General features: G+C 35.2%; 1 protein-coding gene and 1 long non-coding RNA gene across 2 annotated transcripts; both read right to left on the bottom strand.

Annotated features, from left to right (window-relative positions):
- Positions 1 to 7458: 7458 nt before the first annotated feature.
- Positions 7459 to 12538, bottom strand: LOC121775593 (pyruvate kinase isozyme A, chloroplastic-like). The gene is made up of 6 exons (XM_042172697.1): positions 11832 to 12538; positions 10462 to 10552; positions 9935 to 10128; positions 9324 to 9445; positions 8483 to 8961; positions 7459 to 8088 (listed from the first exon to the last, which is right to left on the bottom strand). Exons 1-6 carry the CDS (start codon positions 12366 to 12368, stop codon positions 7787 to 7789), a joined length of 1725 nt encoding a protein of 574 aa, XP_042028631.1. The 5' UTR covers positions 12369 to 12538; the 3' UTR covers positions 7459 to 7786.
- Positions 12539 to 14100: 1562 nt separating this feature from the next.
- Positions 14101 to 16209, bottom strand: LOC121773423. Its single transcript, XR_006044752.1, has 2 exons — positions 14393 to 16209; positions 14101 to 14285 (listed from the first exon to the last, which is right to left on the bottom strand). It is a non-coding gene; the product is annotated as an uncharacterized LOC121773423 (long non-coding RNA).
- Between the last annotated feature and the right edge of the window lie 6465 nt (positions 16210 to 22674).

The following is a 22674-nucleotide window of genomic DNA, read 5'->3' as shown; positions in this document are numbered from 1 at the left end:
TTAAAGATTGTCATGATAGACTCAAATCCTAGTATATTTTTTTACTTCAGACCTCACTCTAGCTATCAATAGGCCAACTCACACACACCTAGGTCCATATTTCTTTTATATGGAGTACCTTAAATTGGAATCGATGCCTTACAGTATGATTTATCATCATATATTGCATATGGAAGTGCTCACAAAAAGAATCTATATAATTTTTCATTTGCTCTCGTAACTATGGTGACTCAAATTTCAGACTTACTCCCTCTGTCTTATAAAAATATACTTTTTCTATTTTGGTGAGTCCTATAAAAAAAATTCATTTCAAGTTTTGGCAATTTTTTCTCGGAGATAAGATGAGACTTATTATTCACTAACAATATAGTACTAATTATTTTTTTCTATTTTTCTCTCACTTTACTAATTGTGCACTAAAACCCGAGCCATTTCATTTTTCACTTTACTAATTGTGCACTAAAACCTGAGCCATTCCATTTTTTATAGGACGAATGAAGTTTACGTTGGAGAAAAAACGTTTTACTAACTCAGATGTTACGCTTAATCATTCACATTTGTCGAACTAATTGGAGTAGTTGCAGACGTGGTCATATATATAAAGAACAAATATATTACTGTTTCGAATTTAGATGGGGGTAACAATTTTATAAAAAAAATGCAGAACATTTTATTAAGTCGCAATAATTTTATACATTTGCCTACAATTTTATAAAAAATGGAAAAAATTGATTAAGTCGCAATAATTTTATACATTTGTCTTATACAGGTGTCTCTATTATCAATTATTATTAAATTGGCTTTCGAAGATGTGTTGTTTCGCCTCGTAATTGTCTATAAATGTACAATTAATTGAACATAGGAATTTCCCCTATACAAAGTTTTTTCTTTCTTTTAGCAATTCATATTTAACTTTTTGTTGTCATGCTTTTGATTTTTGCAGTTTGATGTTGGGACTATATCCAATATCCAAATATTTAAAAAATTACCAAATAAAAAAATAATCAAAATTTTATAAACTTGGCAATATAATAGTACTCCCTCCATCCCACAAAAAAATGTCCCACTTATGAGACGACACGGGATTTGAGGAAATTTTGTTGTGTGTATTAGGGCATCCACAGTGGTACGGATGTCCCAGCGGAATTCCCCGCGGAATTTCCAAAAACACCTCCTGCCACATCATAAGGACTTCCCACTGCACTGCCACGTTATACGGACTTCCCACTGCACAGTGGCAGAATTCCCGACGGAATTCCCACATTTAAAAAAATTACAAATTCACAAATTAAACAATTTCCGGAAGTAAACAATTTACGTAATTAAAATTTCGACGAAAATAAGGAAAAACTCCATTAAAATAAGAAAAGTACATTTCACCAAATAAAAAAAATACATTTCAATAATTAAAAACTACATCAACGACGACCCCTACGCTGCCACGCTTCATCAATATTATAGTTCTGGAGTCGAAGTTCAACGAGCGGTATATATAGACATTACATAAAAAAACGAAATAAAGCGGAATTCCGTGGGAGTCGACGCAATGGCGGACGTCCCCGCAGAATTCCGCTTAACGCCACGGACCTGCGACGTCCTCAGCCTAATTCCGTATCCGTGGCGGGCACGCCTAATGGCGGACGTCCGCGACGGAATTCCGAGACGTCCGTGGGAATTCCGCGCGGAAGTCCGCCATTGCGGATGCTCTTAGGTGGAATAAGAAAATATAATATTTATGTTATTGTGAGAGAATTTTTTCTAAAATTAGAAATGTGACATTGGAAATGAGAATCTTTTATTGGCGAAGGGAGTATATAATTTATATATGTAGTAGTAGTAGTATGTTTTTGTAATCAGAACTCAGACTAGAATTGATACAATTGATCTCCAATTTGACAAAGACTTTCTTATTTCTTGACTTTAGGAGATCTTGCTAGTTTAACTAACAATTTGATTAAATCTCCAGCAATTTATTATCATTAATGGATTATCGATTTTCAGTGTAAAAATAATATATCACCTGACTGATATTTTTTGAGCTAAAAGAGTCCTCAGTTATTGAAGGCAGCCATATTTTATCCTTAGCAGTTTACAATTGAGAGAGATGTAAATAAAATTGTTATTAATTTTTTGGGTAAGAATGAAGGTTTTTCCTTTAATGGCTCCATCAATTCTTAGCAGAATATAAATAAATTCATAATTTTTAGGACTAAAAACTAGCAAATACTCCAAAAGTGCAAAATGTCCATATATTTAAGTCCAATAATAGTATTTAATCCAGTGGCAATTATTAGTACTAGTATTTAAGTAACTAAACGGGTTTAAATCATTTTGACCATTAAATATACACACACCGTCACTTTTAGAATAAAAATGTAACAATTCATAATATTAAGAATTCAAAGTTATCATAATGTTTTGAATCAATATCATAGAATATCATATATTTAGAATTAAATATGGGCTTTATAATAATTAATAATCCTAAATATTAAACCTCGATCCCTAACCCAATGATTTGCAATTCAGCACCTCGATTAATGCAAGGTTAATACGAAAGAGTTGGATTATTCAACCACTAAATTATTAGTAAAAGACAATTCTAACAGCAATCTTAATCAATACGACTTTTTCACCATCCAATTCCCAATAAACATTTAATTTTTCATAAAGATAGCTTTGTTTTATATTGAAGCCTAGTGAACTTATTTCACCCAAAAAAATGTTAAAAACTAATTATGGTTTCTGCCTTTCTTTTATTTCTCTGTTAAATTTCACTAGTGGATTAGACATGTTGATAATGATAAGTACCGATTTTAACAAAAGATGGTGTCATAAACGTTTATCAAATTAAAATTGTTAGTAATAATGGATGACAACATAAAGGTGTTTGATAGGATTATGAAATGATGGGTTTTGTTTTCCTTTTCGTCATCTTTTAATTCCTTTCTTTTGTATTCTCTTTAAAGACATTGAATGTATCTAAGGATTTAAAAAATGTGTACTTCTATTTATATGCATTCTAACATGCGAGGTAATGAATTAGCCTTTTTATCATTGAAAAACACACCCATTAAGTGTTTTTCTTGTTTTCTTTTCCTCTTTATTTTGTGTGGTATGTTGTATTGGGTGGGAGTGGTTTTAAACCCATGGTATAAGATGTCATCATCATTGTCTATTTTAGTTCAAGTTCATTGTAAATTGAGGTTTAGGTGACTAATCACATGAATTGTATAGTGATGATGTAAATCATTTTTTAAGATGAGGAATATTTTGGTTGAGCATTTCTGTGGTCGAATGAATGGTGGTTTGAGGTGCACAATGGCAAGGCCGGCTGGTCACCCAATACTATTTTTAAAAAAAGTAATTTAAATATAAAATAAATAAAACTTCATTTTAGATATAAAAAAATGGGAATAAAATTAAGCCATTAAGATCTAGGTATTTTTTAAATCATATAGTAACTCGAAATCACGTATTAGGGGTGCAAACACTGTTTAATACGATTGGGTATGTTGTTTATAATATTTTTTTATTTTAAAAAAAATCAAGTGTCTCTTAAGTTCAATTATCATCTTCTCCATGTTTTCCTCGAAATCATATTTATTTATTTTTATTTTTATTGGTTTTTTATTATTGATAAGAGTGAAGTATTCAGGTTACTTTAGATAGCTAGACTAAGTATTGGAAAAGATGTAGTAAGTATCCTACACGAGGGTGATCAATTGCTAACTCATCATTTAATTACTAACTACAACTAGTTTAAGACCACGAGATTTTAGAAAACTTGTGGTCTACAATTTGCCACGTGTAATTTTCATTTTTATTAATTAAATAGAAAAGATTAAAAAAACTACCAAATTTGGGTTTTGGATAGAAATATCAATATAGTGTTTTGAAAATATCAACACAGTGTTTTGAGAATGTCAACACAATGTTTTGAGAATGTTTAACACATTGCTTATATTGACATTCTACATTATTATATTAACATATTTTATATATCATGTTGACATTTGTTGCTGTACGGAAAAATTGAAAATTTTTGATTTTTTTTTCAAATTTTGACATCGGAACATATGCAAGTGAGATCTCGTTAGAATCCTTATGAAATTATCTTTAATTTGATATATGTTGTGCAAAAAAATAATTTAAATCGAAAAGGTTATATGTGTTTTAAGGTTATAGGATATTTTCCAAAAGTTAGTTACATCTAATTTGTTGTAAATTGACCTTAATACCCTTATTCACGTTTTTTGTTGATCGTATTGACGTTCCGGGGCTAATGATCTAGGCCCTTAATTTGAATATCTCATGGCTATTAGAGCATCCGCAATGGGGCGGACGATAGGCCGCCCGATGCCTCGGGCGCGCCATCGTCCGCCCACTGTGGGTGCGCAGACGATGCCTGATGCATCGTCCGCTCCCAATAGATTGTCTGCCCACTGTGGGCGACGCGGACGATGCAACGCGTTTTTAATTCCACACAACGCCCTCATGCAATATCAGGACCCGGCCAAAGCCGAATACCTCCAAGGGATGATCGATGAGCTGCGCCGCAAGTTGGGACTTTTGTAGAGTAGTCAACTTTTTTTTCATTTCTAACTCGTGTAAAACTTTTTTTTAATCAATGTAGGATTTGTCTTTTTAATTAATCGTGGTATTTTTTAATTATTTTACATTGACATATTTAAAAATATTTTAATTAATTAACAAAACAATAGTGAAACCTATAGGGCGACCTTTATGGCGGCTTATAGGGCGGTCCACTGCAGGTGGAATGGTAGGAGGATAAAAATGCTGACGTGGCGGTGCATAGGGCGGGCTTTAGGGCGCCCCACTGCTAATGCTCTTATTTAATTATAGTTAGCAATTAAGTATTGAGTTAGCAATATAACATGTACCATATATTTATTAAATAGATCGAACCATAAAAACTCATTGAATAATAGCTTTGTACTTTTTGTTATAAATTTAAATATTGCCCAAGGTATCATACAAAAAATCATAATCTCATTTATGATACTTTTTACCGTTTTCAGAATTTTTTGCACATTTTTCTTTTTTGACAAAAGACTGTTTTAGTGAATATTTATGCATGCACTTAATTTCTCTTTCAATTTTTCAATCTCCCATTTATTTAATTTGTCCTTCTCTCTCGATGTGATAGCTAAAATGTTTTCTATATAAATCAAAAATTGAGAAAAATAAAGAGAAAAGAAAAAAGATGAGAGAGAAATTCAATAAATGAGAGATGATATGGAAAATGACTAAAATAGAGCATAACGGGAAAATGTACGTGTGAGTTAGGCAAATGGTAGAATGATAATGCTAACACCAAAGATCTAAGATCTCAGGTTTATCTATTCATCTACCCATAAAAAAAATAACAAAAAGGTTAAAAGAAAATGAAAAAACCACAAATAAGATTATTTTTGCCCAGAGACCTGTCATGAGTACAGTATTTATTTATTGAAAAAAATGCAAACATAATTAACAATAGATTTTGATTTTTGTAATTCACCCTATTTAAAACATATTGTAAAATAGTTTATGCACATAAAAATAGAGAATTTGATTCTTAAAGGTTTTTTTTAATCAAATGTTCCAAACTCTAAAATTTTATCTTCGAAATAATACTCCACCCGTCCCTAAAAGTAGAGACTTTGATGATAACACGAGTTTAAATGTGAAATTAGTAAAAAAATTTTAAAAAGTAAATAGTTGAAATAATTTTAATAGATTGTGAGAGCCACATAGAGAATTTGATGATAACACATGTGGTGAATTTTAAAAAATAAATAGAAATAGACTAATTTTATTGGACAAAACAAAATGGCAAAAGAGGATTTTATTTTTTTGGGAAGGGATGGAATAATATTTACTAAATATTATTATTACATTTTTCTGAGAAACCAAACATCAGTCGTAAACCTTAATTCGTTGAAGAATAAACGAACCATATGTTTTTAAACGTAAACCAAATCAAAATCGTACAAATATGAACGCAGATATGTTTAAGAAACTGATATTATTAAGAAATCTTTTTGGGAGCTTTGTATCTTCAAATTGATCGATCATATCTCCATAGTATTAGTAGAGAAAATATATCCCATTATTCAATATGGCAATCATGATTCTTGACAATCCAATTGGGGCTACATAAACCATTTGTCCAATTTGATACCAAAGTTTTGAATGCATAAATTGTGTTAGTGTTTGTGTTTGTGTGTTTAGGAAGAAGCCAAAGCTAGTGGGAGAGGTCTCTTTTCTGTGAACCTTTTTTCTCTGAGATTATTTCTGCTAAAGAAAACGATGGCGAAAATTATGGCCAATGCAGTAATTATGCTGTTTTTGGGTACAAGTTTTTCATCATCACTATTATTGTTTTGTTGTGAAATATTTGTAGACAGAAAGCGTGTCATGTCCAATTAAATAGCTATAGGTTGAGAAATAGGTAGTAAATTATGCCACTTTTTGGTAAATTCTATAACTCGAATAATTAGAGGTTAAAACAATCTTGATGAACAATAAGTTAACAACAACTGGACTAAATTATAAATAATACTACTAGTACAAAATTAGTAAAATAAGTATGCTTTACTAAAATAACAATATAAAAGCAATGGAGGATGAATGTGAGGGATAATTTAAGGGTCAATGATAATATTCAAGATTAAATGCAGTTGTATAGTCCATATCAGAAGGTTTACCAGATAGCTCCAGTCATCCTATTTGACAGGTAATTCAAGGAGTATACGTTGGCAAGACGCTTCTCCTCCAACGAACAAGTAAGATATTCAAGCCAATACACGGTCACGGGGATAAATGCAGAACCATTATTGACGAATAGTCCGTATCTACTACTTCTTCCGTTCCACAATAAGAGTCACACTTTGCCATTTTAGTTCATCACACAATAAGAGTCGCACTTCATATGGTAAGTAGGTCTCACATTCTACTAACTCACTTCACTCTCATTTTATTATAAAACCAATATAAAAAAGTGAGTCTCATATTCCACTAACTTTTCCAACACACTATTCTTTATATTTCTTAAAACTTGTGCCCACAATAAGAGTGACTCCGATTATGGGACGGAAGGAGTATTTTTCATATGAAGCTATTTGTATAATCAGTGAAATATGTAGTTGAAAAGGTCAAATCGGTGTCACCACCATTTATTATGCTGACATTTAATAAACCACATAAATATTGCCGTACGAGAAAATGCAAAAGAGGTAAACGCCAAACCTGTCTGAATCACCTTCTTCAAGCAAATTCCACTTCTTCTAGACCTGAGAGACATGACTTTATGAGATTGCTTCTACCTCAACATATGGTGCACTTTGTCAAACTGCACAGATTATCTCACCGAAATCAGTTAAGGGGAAAGAGCCAAAAACGGAGTACATGATAGAACAACTGCGACAGTTGTTCGTAGATAGCTGTAGCTACTTGGTCCGAATAATAAACATTGTATAGCACAAAACAAAGCTTCGAATAAAAAAGTGGAGTAACATACACCCCAGTTGTTAATAATCCTTCAGCACAATGTAAACAAACAGAGAATACAAGAGCCTAGCATCACTCTATATTCTAGAAAGAAAAGCTCTCCTTCGAGGCTAAGTTAGTTGCCTCTTGGCCGACAAGCATCCAGCAAACACACATCTCATCCTTCAACATCAACAGCCGAAGTCTAGTAAATGCTAATGCCACAAACACCAGTAAAGATGTGAAAATGATCATGGTGAACTGATCCATCCCTCCATGGAAATGGGATGTTTTATGGGACATTCATAACTTGAATAGATTGCAACATGTCAGAGACAGCAATAACCAGGTCTCCTGACTTTATCATTCCCCGGGATTTTAGCAAAAAGAAAGTCTTGTTGAGGTTGCTGTCCATATCATCAGAAAAGCTCAAGCGGAAAGGTATTAGACCCCATTGCAGGTTCAGGCGTCTGCGTACAGATGTTGTTGTGGTAAATGCAAAAATGGGGCAGTCAGGACGGCAGCGTGATAGGAGAGATGCCATGTGACATGTTTTAGTGTAAACAAAAATAGCGTCCACACCCAGATTGTTGGCTGCAGTATAAGATCACGTATTAGCAACTTGCACTATAAATATATAAGATCCGTAGAGTACAGTAGGTACAGCTCCAAACATGTATTGCTAACCAGAAATTCATAAATTATGAGACATAAATGTAAGATTAACAGGCACGAAGTTGGTGATACACCAAACACCTACATATTTGAGACGCTTGCACATTAATAAATCTGAGAAGTGGGAGAAAGAAGTAAACTACTACTACAAGATTTCTATTCAATAGCCTTGTTCTGGAGCAATTATGTCATGATCCCCTCTTTCAATAAATTAGGGGCTAGTACTTAACAGCATCTAGTAGCATGGCCTCCTTAGTTGATGCAAAAAAATATAAAACAAATTATAAAAAAATAAAAAGTAAGCAATTCTTACCCATCTTAGCAGTAGAGTTGCAAATCTCTTCTGAAATTCTGTCTCCAAAAGAGGATGTGATTCCAGGGAGTTCCATAGCTTCATGGCGTTTCTCGTCTCTCCACCATTTCTCTATTCTTAGACTAACACTTCTGAGAACAGTCAATGCTTTGTCAGGGAACTGGCCCATGGCAGACTCACCAGAAAGCATTAAGGCATCTGATCGCTGGCGAACTGCTTCAGAAACATCAGCTACTTCAGCTCTCGTAGGTGTGGGGTATTCTATCATCGATTCAAGTAACTGGCTGGCAACAATAACTGGCTTGTTTAACTGCCTGCAGAGCTGTACAATCTTTTGTTGCTCTGATGGGACCTGCTCCAACGGGATCTGTGCACTGAGATCTCCTCTTGCCACCATAGCTCCATCTGATGCTATAATGATCTCCTCCAAGTTCTTCAATGAGTCAATACTTTCTATTTTTGCAATCACAGAAATGTCACTGCATCATAGGATCACTTTATTACTTTGACGCGGATACTTTTGCATTTCTTAAAATGAGAAAAAATAGCAACAAATCAGGGAGATACAGTTTTTATGATTCAGAAGAACATGCATGATTTCCATATTTTCTCTGGAGATTTCCCATTGGGTGCGGGTGCATGAACAAAATAGCAGCTATGTGAAAGTGTGAGCATGATTTTCAGATGGTTATCACGTAAAGACCAAATGAAGTTAGGAGTAATGAATAGAGGGCTTGCTAACCTAGAGTATGCAAATGATTCTGGCTAATGAAGACTGACAGATATAATGGCCACTAGAACAGAATATAAAAATCTGAAATATAATGAGAATGCTTCTCACCTATCACGAGCCCGTGCCTGGATATAGCTCCTGAGATGCTTTATAACTTCCGCAGACTTAACAAACGATATAGCGATAAAATCAACCCCCTCAGCAATCCCAAAATCAATGTCCAGCCAATCCTAACAAGTGATGCTAAGAGTCAGACCAATTATCCAAACACAACTGAGCGCTCAGAGTAAATACTCTCCAAACAACAGATAAATTGCACAAAATATAAGGATGGTGATAATGACAAATAGATACTCCCCTGTCCCAAATTAATTGATTCGTATTGCTTTTCGGGACATCCCATGTTAATTGACTCATTTACTTTTTTGTGGCAAAAGTTAACTCTCTTCTCTCCCCTATTTTATTCTCTCTACTACTTTATTCTCCCTCCTACTTTATTTTCTGCCAATCTAACTCACTAAACATGTTTTTCTTAATTCTTGTGCCCAAAAGAACTGCCTCAGTTAATCCGGGACCAAGGGAGTATAAATCAGCACAATTGCTAACTAATTCAATTCCTAGCAAAGTAATATGATGAAGTCTTTTTCATAGATGGTTTAATAGCACAAAATTTGGCTGGTTCAAACTTTGAGAAAGCAAGTCCAAAGAGAAAGACATACCTTTGAGGATATTGTGGGAAGCATTGCATTACGTTCACGCACTAAGCTCCCATCTCTCCAGAATGTAAGGTTAGCCCGAGGTAGCAAAAGTCCAGGATCCGTACAGCGACACTTGACATCTGGACCAATTTTCTCAATCACTTCAAATCTCACCATTCCACCATCAACTAGAAGGTCATCGCCTACTTTTATATCTGCAATGCAAGAATACGAATTTTATTATTGCAAGATAAAACAATTTTGTTCACTACAAATGAGACAAAAATAAGTAATACTCCATCCGTTTCCTAAAAATAGAAACTTAAGAAACGGCACGGGTTTTAATACAAAATTGGTAAAGTAAGAGAGAGGAAGAGAAAAAACGTGTATAGTGAGAGAGAGGAAGGGAAAAATAGTGGAATTTTAGTGTTACTGGAGTCTGGATGGAAAGTTTCTACTTTTAGGAAATGGACCAAAAAGAAAAGAATATCTATTTTTAGGAAATGGAGGGAGTATAATATAATACTGTACAGAAATGGGTTTTCAACCTTCGGCAAAGCCACCATAGTTCACAATAATTGTGTTATCAGGGAGACCAGAATCAAATTCTCGAACACTGAAAGTCCATATTTCACCATCCTGCAGAAGATACAAAATCTCAGATTTAGCTCTAGATTATGTGCTAGCAACGCTTACGGCCAAATCATCAATTCATTTTGCAAAATGCAAGGTACCCCGCATGTCTCCAAAATACTTGATGGAGATAGAGAGTTCTTGCTTATTGAAAATCTCATATATGCTGGAGCTTCTTATCCATTGATTTAAAAGACAGTATGCGCTATCTTCAGTACAATCTTAAGGTGTGTAGATAGATTTAAGCACTGGGCTTGTATTATGTATGATACTACAATGCTTTATTCTATGAATCAATACTAATCAAATGTATAGCTATTGTCCCATGAATAACGTAAATACATCATAAATCATACAATGAATCATGATACTACATCAACCTCAAATATCCATCTTTTCAATCAATGTCAAGATTCAGAAGAAAGTCAAAGACTTGATATTTAGTTGGAAACTTGACTTCATTAGAATAGATTCAGTGTTTAGACTTTAGAGATAGTGAATTCACAATATCCCTCAAATGAGATTTACTTCAAGAAAGAGACTCCTTAGTTCTAGGAAATAAGATATTTGTTCCTGACAATTTAGATAATAAAGGACCCATCTTTGGCCAGAGATAGACCAAACAATTTATATAACACAAAACCTGAGAAGATATGAGGATATTTTTCCAGACAGTAACTAAAAACATATCGACTGCCATGTACAAAAAAATTTGACATCATTCAGTCTACTTCAGCACAAAAACCTCATCATTGGTTAGTTTAACTAATAGATTATTCTTGTTCATATTCAACAACAATATCATTTGGTAAATTTGATTCTTCTTTTTTTACAATATACAACATCCTTTCCCAAAATTGTACACTGACATTGCACTACAACACAATCCCATGAAAGTTAAAGGGTTCCTGAAATTTATTTGCTGGAGTCTGTCATCTTTCCACATGTAACTTATGTAAGTAACTGGTTAATTGTTCTGAAAATACAAACACCACAGTCACGTATTTGTTGGAAAGTATTGCATCCTTCCACCAACAAATAACTTATTGTTCCTCAAACTTAAGCAAGAAGAAATATTTCTAAGTTTCATTTATCTGCAATGACCCTATTGAGTGGAAAAGTAGTTCCATAGTAACAGCGTTGTTCCTAAACCTCTACAAAATCTTCTACTTGCAATTAATACTAATAACTACAGTCAACTAATTCTTTGTCCTTGAGAAATAGTAACAATTAAGTCAATGTAAATTCAAAAGAAAATCAATGCTCATGAAATTTCTATCAGTACCTCAGCTTTGGCCGACGGAGCGCCGCCAAGATCCCCCATGTGAATCTCACTCCCCTCAGTATCCATCATAATGGCAACGGCATACCCCTTCTCCTCATTCAATCTCCTCAGACGCTGAATCACCCCCCGATGCCACTCCCTGGTGCCGTGGCACATGTTAAGCCTGGCGACATTCATCCCCCCGACGGCCAGCGCCTCCAGCTGCTCCGGCTTGCACGTGGCGGGGCCGATCGTGCAGATGAGCTTCGTGCGCCGCGTGCTCCGGAATCCGTTCTCCTTGAGCTCCGCCTCCGTGACTGCATCGACCTCGATCGAGCCAGCTGAATCGGCGGCCGCGGCGAAGAAGGAGACGGGGTCCTGCACGGTGGTGCCGGCGCCGTTGTCGGATGCGGATGCTTTGATGGAGAACGAGGTTTTGCTAGGGTTTTTTAGGAGGGCAAAGCGGGAAATGGAGTGAGAAAATTGCTGGGGCAGGTGAGAGATTAGGGGTTTTGAGGAATAGGAGGTGGAAATGGAGAAATTGAGTGCCTGCGCCATTGCTGAGCAATTGAATTGCTGTGAGTTCAAGTAGTAGCGCAGCGCCGCCGTTGATAGCGAAGAAGAAAGGCGGAGCGGAGAGATCGAAGTTGAGTTGGAGGAGAATTTGGAAGTAATAAAGGAAGGGGGTGGAGAAAGCGAAGTTCGACTTAGGATATCTCGTTGGATATCACGACTTATTTTGTTTATGGATATTCCATTTCTATTTATTTTTAATCTTTTATACTCCCTCCGTCCCACTTTAGGAGTCTCGGTTTACCATTTTTGTGTGTCCCACTTTAGGAGTCTCGGTTGGATTCCATAAATAGTATTAGACCCCACATTCAACTAACTTTTTTCCACTCACATTTTATTATAAAACTAATATAAAAAAGTAGGATCCACATTCCATTATCTCTTTTCACCAACATTCTTTTACATTTCTTAAAACTCGTGCCGAACTCAAATAAGACTCCTAAAGTGGGACGGAAGGAGTATATTTTATTTATATTATATACTATTACTGCAAAATTGTTAGATGGACTAGATGTCTAATATACCACACAACTTACAATTGAGAATGTATTATCAAATTCAAATAGTACTACTACGTTAACCAATTAAGGGAATATAGAGAATGCAGAAAGTTGCAATCTCTATTGTAAGAATGATGTAAGAAGTAGTAGTTTGATATCTTATTATTCGCTCTGTTATGATGTAAGAAGTAGTAGTTTGATATCTTATTATTCGCTTTGTTTCATAGCAGTGAAGTCATTTTATCATTTCTCTTTTTAGTACCATTTCTCTTTTTAGTACTCTTTAAAATAAAAAAGATTAATTAAATTAAAAGAAAGAAAAGATTGTTGTTACTCATTCTATCCGTCATTAGGAATCTATTTCTTTTCGGGGCGAATTTTAAGAAATGTTAAGAAAAATGAATGGTAAAAAGTAGTGGAATATGAGTCTCACATGTATACTCCCTCTATTCCATAAAAAATATGGAAAATTGAAATGACACGAGCAATTTATGCACAATTGATAAAGTAAGAGAAAAGAAGAGAAATGCAGTTCAAATAGTGTTAGTGGATAGTAAGACTCACATTATTATTAGTGTTTAATGAGTTGTATTGGTGGGTCATAGTGGTATAAGTTGTAAATTAATTAATGTATATGAATAATGAGTTGGGGAAATCTTTACATAAATGGAAATGCTCATATTTTTATAGCACGGAGCAAAATAGAAAGTAAACATATTTTCGTGGCACGGAGGGGTATATTAGTTTTAAATGAAATGCGAGTGAAATGAGTTAGTTGAGTGTGAAACCTATTACCACTTATAGTAAAAATGAATAGGGAGTTCTATTCGTGGACGGACTGAAATGAAAAAATGGAACTTCTAATCACAGACGGAGGGAATATTTCCTAAAACAAGTAAGTGATCATCTTTATTGGAACAAATGAAAAATAAAAATAAAAAAAGTGAGTCATTTCCAATGGAACTAAAAGAGTATATATTTGAGACTTAAGTAAGTTATGTAGAACTTCTTCTCTGGCTCAACTAATAAGGGTTGTGTAATACCCGCCCCTTTTATTATATTTTTTTCGTCGTCTTTAATGTCGAACTAGAGATTTATCGCTCTCTTGTTTCGTTGAATTAAATGGAACTTGATGCCCCTTTGTTGGTACTTAATGTTGTTAGTTCGCAAAACTAAAGTTAAAGTAATAATCAAACGAACTAAAACGACTTCGATAATAATTATAAAAAGGAACAGAAAGTTTATTTCGGACTAAAGGTGTTCGAATATCTTTTACATACACAATGAACTATCAACTAATTTCAAAGTAATTACACGAAGAAAGGAACCAAAATGTAAGCTTCCAAACGAGCACTCCGGGCCCAAATCAGCAAGGTGGCAGCCGAAGATTTTCAGTTTTCCCCTGCAAAGTAAAAACAAGAATTTATGCTAAGAAAACAAGAGAAATAAATGAAGCTTATTAGGGGAAATGGGACAAACCCTTCTTAGCAAGGGATACCAAGGACTTACCCAAAAGATGCAAATCAAACCTGCCATTTTTCCCCTCCTGCAACAGCCACCACACTCTCTTCGACTACCTCCAACGGTGACATTCTAGACAATGTCACACATAAAAGACAAAATAAGTATAAATAAAAGTAATTGTAAGATAATTTCAGGCAATCGCCCCTCATCCCTCGAGAGCAGCCTGCCGCCACTAGAAAAAGTGAGGGGCACAAGCCACATGTCTTCATATTATTGGCTGAATATTAATTTCTTTTTTATTTTTATTTTTTCACTTTTTATTATTGATTTATTTTTATTACTTGATTATTGGAGTACATGTATGTTGTAATAAATTTGCACAATAACAATATAATTCTTCATCACATTTTCAATCTCAAAAATTTTGCACTACACTAAATTTTGATTGTTTTATTAATTATTAATTTTTTTTCAATGATTATTACATTTATCTCTATATATCTTTTCAAATATCATGTGAATTATTCTTCCAAAAAAACCATGTGAGCCACTCATCCATAAAATGACGTGAACTACTTCATTTTTTATTATTTTATTTTTATTTTTTATTATTTGCTACTACATTGTGCTTCACTTTTCTATATATATCCCACTTAACATGTAGAACTCATCACAAAAGCAACCAAATCATCCAAATTATCGCCCTTTCATTATTGTTTTGATAAATTTGATTTTATGGATCCAAATCATCCAAATTATCGCCCTTGTTTCCCAAACTATTTTAATTCCAAAAATTATTAACAATCATCAGAATTAGTTCGCAAAATTTTCCAAATTTTGCACCACCTTATCAGAATCCCCAATCATTTTCAAATCCTGAGTATTCACAAAACTTTGAATTATCTCCAAATCTAAGCCAAATTCCTACATCAACTGAAATTCCCACATCAAACAATGTCGCCCAAAACTTGTTCGGAGATGCCCAACAAGAGAGCAAAAAGAAGAGGAGCTCAAACAATGTAAGTTGGGTTGTGAAAGAAGATTTAGCACTTATGTCTTCTTGGGTTCATGCAAGTGTAGATAGTGTGTAATTTGTTATTATATTAAGCTTTAATTATTTGAACATCTAATATTTTCTGTTTTAAATTTGAATAATATATTTTTTATTATAATTGTTAGACATTATTTAATATATCTAAATTAACTATAAATTAAAATATTAACATAAAATATACGAAAAAGAAAATATTTAATTGAGTTGGGTTGGGATCACTAATGGAAGTAAAAAAGTTGATGGGGTTGAATTGAGGGAGAGTTGTGTATGTGGAGGATAGATAAATAAATATTTTATTAAAAAGTTGATTGAGGTTGGGTTGGGTGAGTGTCACGGATGGAGATAGTCTTCATACTTCATGCAATGCTAAGTACCAAGTACCGCAACATAACACCAAAACAATTGAGTGTAAAGTGCAGCAAAATCATAGAAAAATAGAAAAGGAGATATGTCATGGCATAAAAACAAAGAAGATCAGCTTTCATTTAATTCCCTCAAGAGGTACACCAAGTTTTGCCTATATAAACCCCTTTACACCTATCAAATTTCTCTCCAACACACCCTAAGAGCATCTCCAATGGCGGCGAGCGGACAGGCTAGCCGATTCCCGGCGCTGGCCAGTCCGCTCGCCGAACCATTGGAACCGGCGAGCGCCATTTACGGGAAAAAATTGGCGACCCGACGCCGATTTTCGGGCGCTGGCCGATCCGCTCGCCAGTCGGCTGGCCGCCATTGCAGGCTCCCAATCGGCCAGCTCAAATTTTTTTTTTCGAAACACTATATATACTCGATTTGCACGTCATTTTCATTCGCACCACTTGTTTTAACGAGTTTTCTCTCCATCTTAATTTCTGTACAAGAGCAACAACGTGAAATGAGTAATGCGGGTAGTAGTGGTGGTGATGCTGAGGAGTACGAACGGCAAATGAACGAATAGTTGGAGGCCTATACGTCCCGCGAGATAAACCGGTTGATACAAAGGGCCTTGCAACCGGCGGTACCTCGACCTCCACCCGTTGTCCACCGACGAGCAGTGATTGATCGGGATCACGTAGCTGCACATCAGCGGCTATATGAAGACTACTTTGCGGAGGAGCCGCGGTTTGGGGCGCCTCTTTTCAGGCGGCGTTTTAGGATGCGTAGGGCAGTGTTTATGCGTATCGTTGATGCTTTGGAGCGTCGATATTTGTGTTTCCGGTTCAGGTACGATGCGGCTGGCAGACCCGGCCACACACCTATACAAAAGTGCACTGCGGCAATCAGGCAGTTGGCCTACGGAGGTGCGGCAGACATGTGGGACGAGTACCTCCACATCGGTGAGACGACTGCCCTGATTGTCTGAAGTATTTATGTCAGGGCGTCATTGAAATATTCCGTGATCAGTATCTTCGAAGCCCTACCCCTGAAGAGTGCCAGGATCTGATGCAGATGCACGGGGAGAAGCATGGATTCCCCGGGATGTTGGGCAGCATAGATTGTATGCATTGAGAGTGGAAGAACTGCCCCGCTGCCTAGAAAAGGTTCTACACGACCGGCTACAAGGGAAAGAATCCCACGATGATCCTCGAGGTCGTAGCTGATTACCGGCTGTGGATTTGGCATGCATATTTTGGGGTAGCCGGGTCGAACAACGACCTCAACGTCTTCAACTCGTCGCCCCTTTTCAACGAGCAGTGCCAGGGTGTCGGTCCGACCATTAGTTTTATCGCCAACGGGAACCAGCATGATATGGGCTACTATTTGGCGGATGGGATATACCATAGGTGGCCCGTCTTTGTGAAGACGATCAGATGCGCATCAAATGAGATAAAGACCTACTTTGCGGCAGGAGTCGGCGCGCAAGGACGTGGAGCGCGCATTTGGTGTGCTCCAGTCTCGATGAGCGGCAATTAGGGGTCCAACGCGTTTGTGGCATGTCGACTGCATTGCTGATATAATGTACGCCTGTATTATCCTGCACAACATGATTGTCGAAGATGAAGGTGTACAACTGACTAGTTGGGCCAATGATGATGCTAATGAAGTCGGCCAAAGCCACGGCGTGGCCGCCCCCAACGTACGAAAGGGGGTACCTCATGATGAAGTCGGCCACCTCAAGGCACATGCCGACATGCGCCAAGTTGATGCTCATATTCGACTCCAAAAGGATTTAATTGAAGAGTTGTGGCCGCGGAGGACTGCACGTCGTTAGATTTTTTTAATTAATGTAATTTTTTATAATTAATGTACTTTTTTTAATTTAAATATTATTATTGAATTTTTCCATATTTGATTTCGTATTTTGTGTGATTGTTAATTATTTATTTTTTATAATTTTGTTTATTGTGACTAGCCTATTGCTTGTCCAGTTGCTTGTACTGATGATGTGGCAGGAGGAGTTTGCGGCTAACTTATGGCTGGCCTATTACCATTGGAGATGCTCAAAGTGCTTGTCCTGATGATGTGGCAGGAGGAGTTTATGGCTAGTCTATGGCTGGCCTATTACCATTGAGATGCTCAAAGTTTCTCCAGCCACTATAGCAAGGTGATTAGAGAGATAGAGAGCTCGAGTGAAGCTGCTGCAAGGTCTGGCAGGCAGCTCCCACACTCATTGGTAACACTCTCCTTTCTTCCTTCCCACAAATATTTCATACTCAACCCATACTCACCCTTTTCAACTCGAGAATTTCAGCTCTTGAGAGTGAAATTCTGGGGAAGAAGAGGCAGCGAGAGCAAGCAAGAAGAACCTCCTTTCTTTTTCTCTTCACCACAGCAGGTGGACCATCACAACTCTCCTTATCATTTTTTTTTCATCCATGTAGAACACCACCACTTCTCAATCACCACATGATAGAAGTAAATGAAGGAAACATTAACTGCTGCACACAACCCTTTGCCTCTTTCAAATGGTCATGTTTAGAATAAGGGAATTTTCCTTTCTTTACACTTCTGCAACACAGACACACGCTAGAGACTCACTCCACTAAAATAAGCAAGACGCAACAGAGAAGCCTCAATTTAAGAGCAGAAACCATCTTGTTTATACAAATTTTTTTTTCAACTTTGCGAATCCCTCTCAATCGGTAAAATGCAAGTTCAAAATTTTTTTTTGGCATAAAGGTCAGTGGTCGAATCTGCCCCATGCTCAGCTCGCCTAAAATCTAAGAATTTGCAATCATAATGTTAGAATGGAATAAGGTAGAAAGCTTAGCTTAAGAAGAGGGAAGTACGGCGCCGAGCAGACGGTGCCGGCTGAGATGGCGGCGGCGGAGCAGATAGCGTGATTTCAACGACCCTGGCTCGACGTCGATCCAGAGCTGGGACGACGACGTGCTGTGAGCTCGTTGGAGAAGAGAGAGAGGTGTGAGGGAAAGAGGAAGCCGCTGCTTCCTTGTTCACTTAGGCTCTTAATTGGAAATTAGGAATGTGAAATTGGGGAAATGAGAAATTAGAAAGAGAAAAGTTTGAGGTGTTGCCTTCTTCTACAATTAGGATTTGATCCTTGAAAACTGGGAAATGAGATGATGGAGACGAAAATGTGCTCTGCATTTAGGGTTTGTAATCAGAAAATAAGTGAATTTGGGGGAGGATGATTCACGATGAAGAAGGAGGTAAAATAAGTAAACTTTTTTTATTGGGCCACATAAATGAAATGGGTGTTGGGCCGTGTATTAGTTTTATTTTGAGATTGGGCTGTAAGGAGAGGCTCTAATTAATTGTTTCGGGTCGAGATTTATGTGTCGGGCCAATCCTAATCTAATCAGGAATTGGGCCGTTAATTATATTTCAAGTTGATAATTTTTAAACCCCCGGACCTTAGCTAATGCCCGATTAATTGATGTTACGAAATAGTACGGTAATTAATTCCGAAATGATGAATAGACCTCGGGATAATTTTTATGCTTGAATAATTTTACATAGGAGGTAACGCTCTTTCGTTAATCGAATAATTGGTAGGCCTCCACATAAAATAAAATCGCATGATTTAATTAACGCTCAAAGACTTCTTACGAATTTAGGAAAAAGGAATAAAATGATCATGCATTTAGGATGCATTTACGTCAATTACTTGGCTTCTTAAGCCTAATTTAGTATTATTTTATGTTCCTAAAGGAGCTTCTGCACACGACGTTTAGGACTAAATCAAGGGAAGGGAACTTTACAGCTAAGGAAAAAGTTCTGAGGTGGGCATTCTTTTCAAAACGTGATTTTAGTACGAATATGTGAATCTTTTCTATACATGCTTGTCATGCCATGTTTTGTTTTTATGATGACCTATCTACTTGGCTATGCCAACTATGTTTAATCGAATTCGGGTCCCAGTATGGCCGCAAACCCTACTCGGACTAGTGTACACATATGAGGATCGTGAGCTAACTTTCGAGTTGGCCAGTCCAGTGACCGTCGTGGAATGTGGCCACATTCCCGGTTCACATACGTTCAGATATGGTATCTATGTTCATGTCATTGCGCAATTAATTTTATGAAATGAAAGGAATTTAGTGACTCAAGTCTTTTAAAATGAAAACCATGTATTCACTCAACTGTGACTGACAAAGTATAAGGAACTTATTTTTGGCACTATGCTAATTGAGTATATCAAGTACTCAGCCCTACATGTTCTTTTCTAACGTGTAAGTTGAACGTGAACGAGGAGGCGAAGGTGTTGGGAAATGACTATTAATAAGTAGTTAGGTAGCCCAAAGTAGTATGTCTTCATACATACTATTTTATCTTGGACTCTTCCGCTGCAATAGAACTATGTTCTAGGAATTTATGAATTTAGTCTTGATACTCTGATTTTCTTTTGACTATGTATCCGTTCGCCTTCGAAACTGAAATCTTGAGTTGATTTGTTCACTTATGTTTAACCCTTAATTTATGAAATTATTTTTAGTCGTGAAATAGCTACGCTCACTAGTACCGTCCCCTCCAAGTATTTCTTAATTTGCCATTTCCTCCAAATGATATTAATATTTGCTATACCTACTAGTAAATAACTGAAAATTACGTCCAAAGGTGATCCTCACTCCTTGTAACATGTAAGCATATTTAATCTAGTATAATGAGAGAGATTAAGAAAATGAAATTATCCCAAAATAAATGTGTGCTTGATACTTAAGATTCATATTCCTTCAAGGTTCTAGTAATTTATTTTGCTATATCTATTTTTTTCTCTCTCTGAAATTGGTTAAATTCCACGGAAACGTAATGGTAGGAATTCAATTCAACCATTTAAATCTTTTTAAAAAGCTTAAAATAAACAAATAAAGAATAATCATTGAAATAAAAGTCTAACATTCTTACTAATTTTATCTACGTAATCCATAATTTCCAATACTCGTTTTGAATTCAGTGAAGCTAGGGGGAGGTTAAACTATGGACCAGGTTTAATTTCGGTTTTGATAGTACAAAGTGTAAATAAAATTCTTTGGCTAAAATATTCAATGAATGAAGATTTCTAACATGTAATGTAATGAAAACATTTTTAGTACTATGTTGATAACTCCAAGATTTTGGTTTTTAAGTTAATGAACTTACAACACTTCGAAAAGTGAAGTTAATTTAGAATTCTTCTTTGACCTGTAAGATGAGTTGCGACGTAATACTCCGTATCTAAACAATTCACCAACTTTGCATCATTTTAAATTACAAGTATTTTTCTTTATTTTTTTCAGTTCTTTACTCTATCGCAATTATAATATTCCGACTATAATTTGTTAATTCACATGTGAATTGTTTTCCTCTTCACAACTCATCTTCGTTCAAACTGTCGGCTTTCACTACAATTCGAAGCACAATTCCTCGAATTTACTTAATTAAATTAATATCAAAAGGGTCTTCCAGTTTTAATAGGCTATTATTAACAAAAAAGAAACAACAATAATCATAGCTGTCGTGTTTTACTTTTAGTATTGTGTATACTTTATTATTACATGTATGTAGAAAGACTGAATTCATAAATGGATTCCTACTTTGAATTTGCATGTTGTCCTCGAAAAAATAATGTTAACAACATTACATAAACTTAGGTACCGTTTGGTAGATTAATTATGTTTCGACTAGATAAGATAATAACCATGACATGCATCGTGATATGTGCTCATTAGGATCTTGTTGACATGTTTATAGCTTAGTTAAAAGCTCCTTTTATCACGAATTCATGTTTAATGTAAAAGATAGAAAAATATATTAATATAGTTTTTGTGATAAAAATAACCTTTCATATTAACCATTTTTGTTATTATAGGGGGCACAAATGAAAATTCCTCCTATTATCATGAGGTCTCATTTGGAGACGGCGTAGGTTTTTTAAAAAAATTGATCAAATAAGAGAGAATGAGAAAAAATAGGTAAAGTAAAAGAGATAGAAAGAAAAAGTGTATAATATATAGGAGAGAGGATAAAAAATCGATAAAGTACGAGAATTTTTTTTCTATCTAATTTTAGAATTGAAATTATTTTTTTTGGACATCCCAGAATAACAAAATTAGACTATTTTTTTGTGAACGGAGAGAATATATTTTATAAATTCAATTTTTTAAATTAATTATGAAAATCACGCCTAAACTTTAAATGAAAAAGTTGATCTTATCTTCATATGAAGATGACACTGTCACTCTCCAGAGAAGCTGACATTTGTTCTCTTGCACATTAATATTACTCCATTACTTTTCAAAATGGTTAGTATCCATTTCACTTGAAAGTTGAATCTATATACCAAAAGTCCATAATATTACCTCCACTAATCATTTTTGGGCATCTATATTAAAATATCTATTAACATCTCACTCTAAAATTATTAGAAGTGGAATTTATTTTTTATTCACTTATTTTACTCATAATATATTCAATCAATTTATTAAAACTCAAGCTAAAATCAAATGAAATTTTTAATTATGAACAAATGTAGTATTACAAAATAGCTTACTTTTCTCTCTTGTCAATTTCATTTAAGTTTGATCTCTACTAAAAGAGTTTCCCTCTAAAAATGCTCTTTCCATCCTATTTAATTGATCATATTTATTTTCTAGACGTTTCAAGCTATATGACTAATTTTCTCTATTAGTTAAGTTAACTCTTGTTTTTTAAACTTTATTCTTTAGACTAAAGTCTCAAAATGGTCCTTAACATATTGCATTTTTTTTTTATTTTAGTCCAAAACATTATCTTTTGAATTATTCGGTCTCTCACATTTGAAATCGGATCACATTTGGTCCATTTTGGACGGTTCCGTCAAATTTTTGACGGTTTTAATTACCGGGTCACAAATCCGTCACAAATTCATCACTAA

Source organism: Salvia splendens, chromosome 17 (assembly GCF_004379255.2).
Source record: "Salvia splendens isolate huo1 chromosome 17, SspV2, whole genome shotgun sequence".
Classification (NCBI taxonomy): domain Eukaryota; kingdom Viridiplantae; phylum Streptophyta; class Magnoliopsida; order Lamiales; family Lamiaceae; genus Salvia; species Salvia splendens.
The sequence above is the reverse complement of the archived record's forward strand: the minus strand, read 5'-3'. Positions and strand labels throughout refer to the sequence as shown.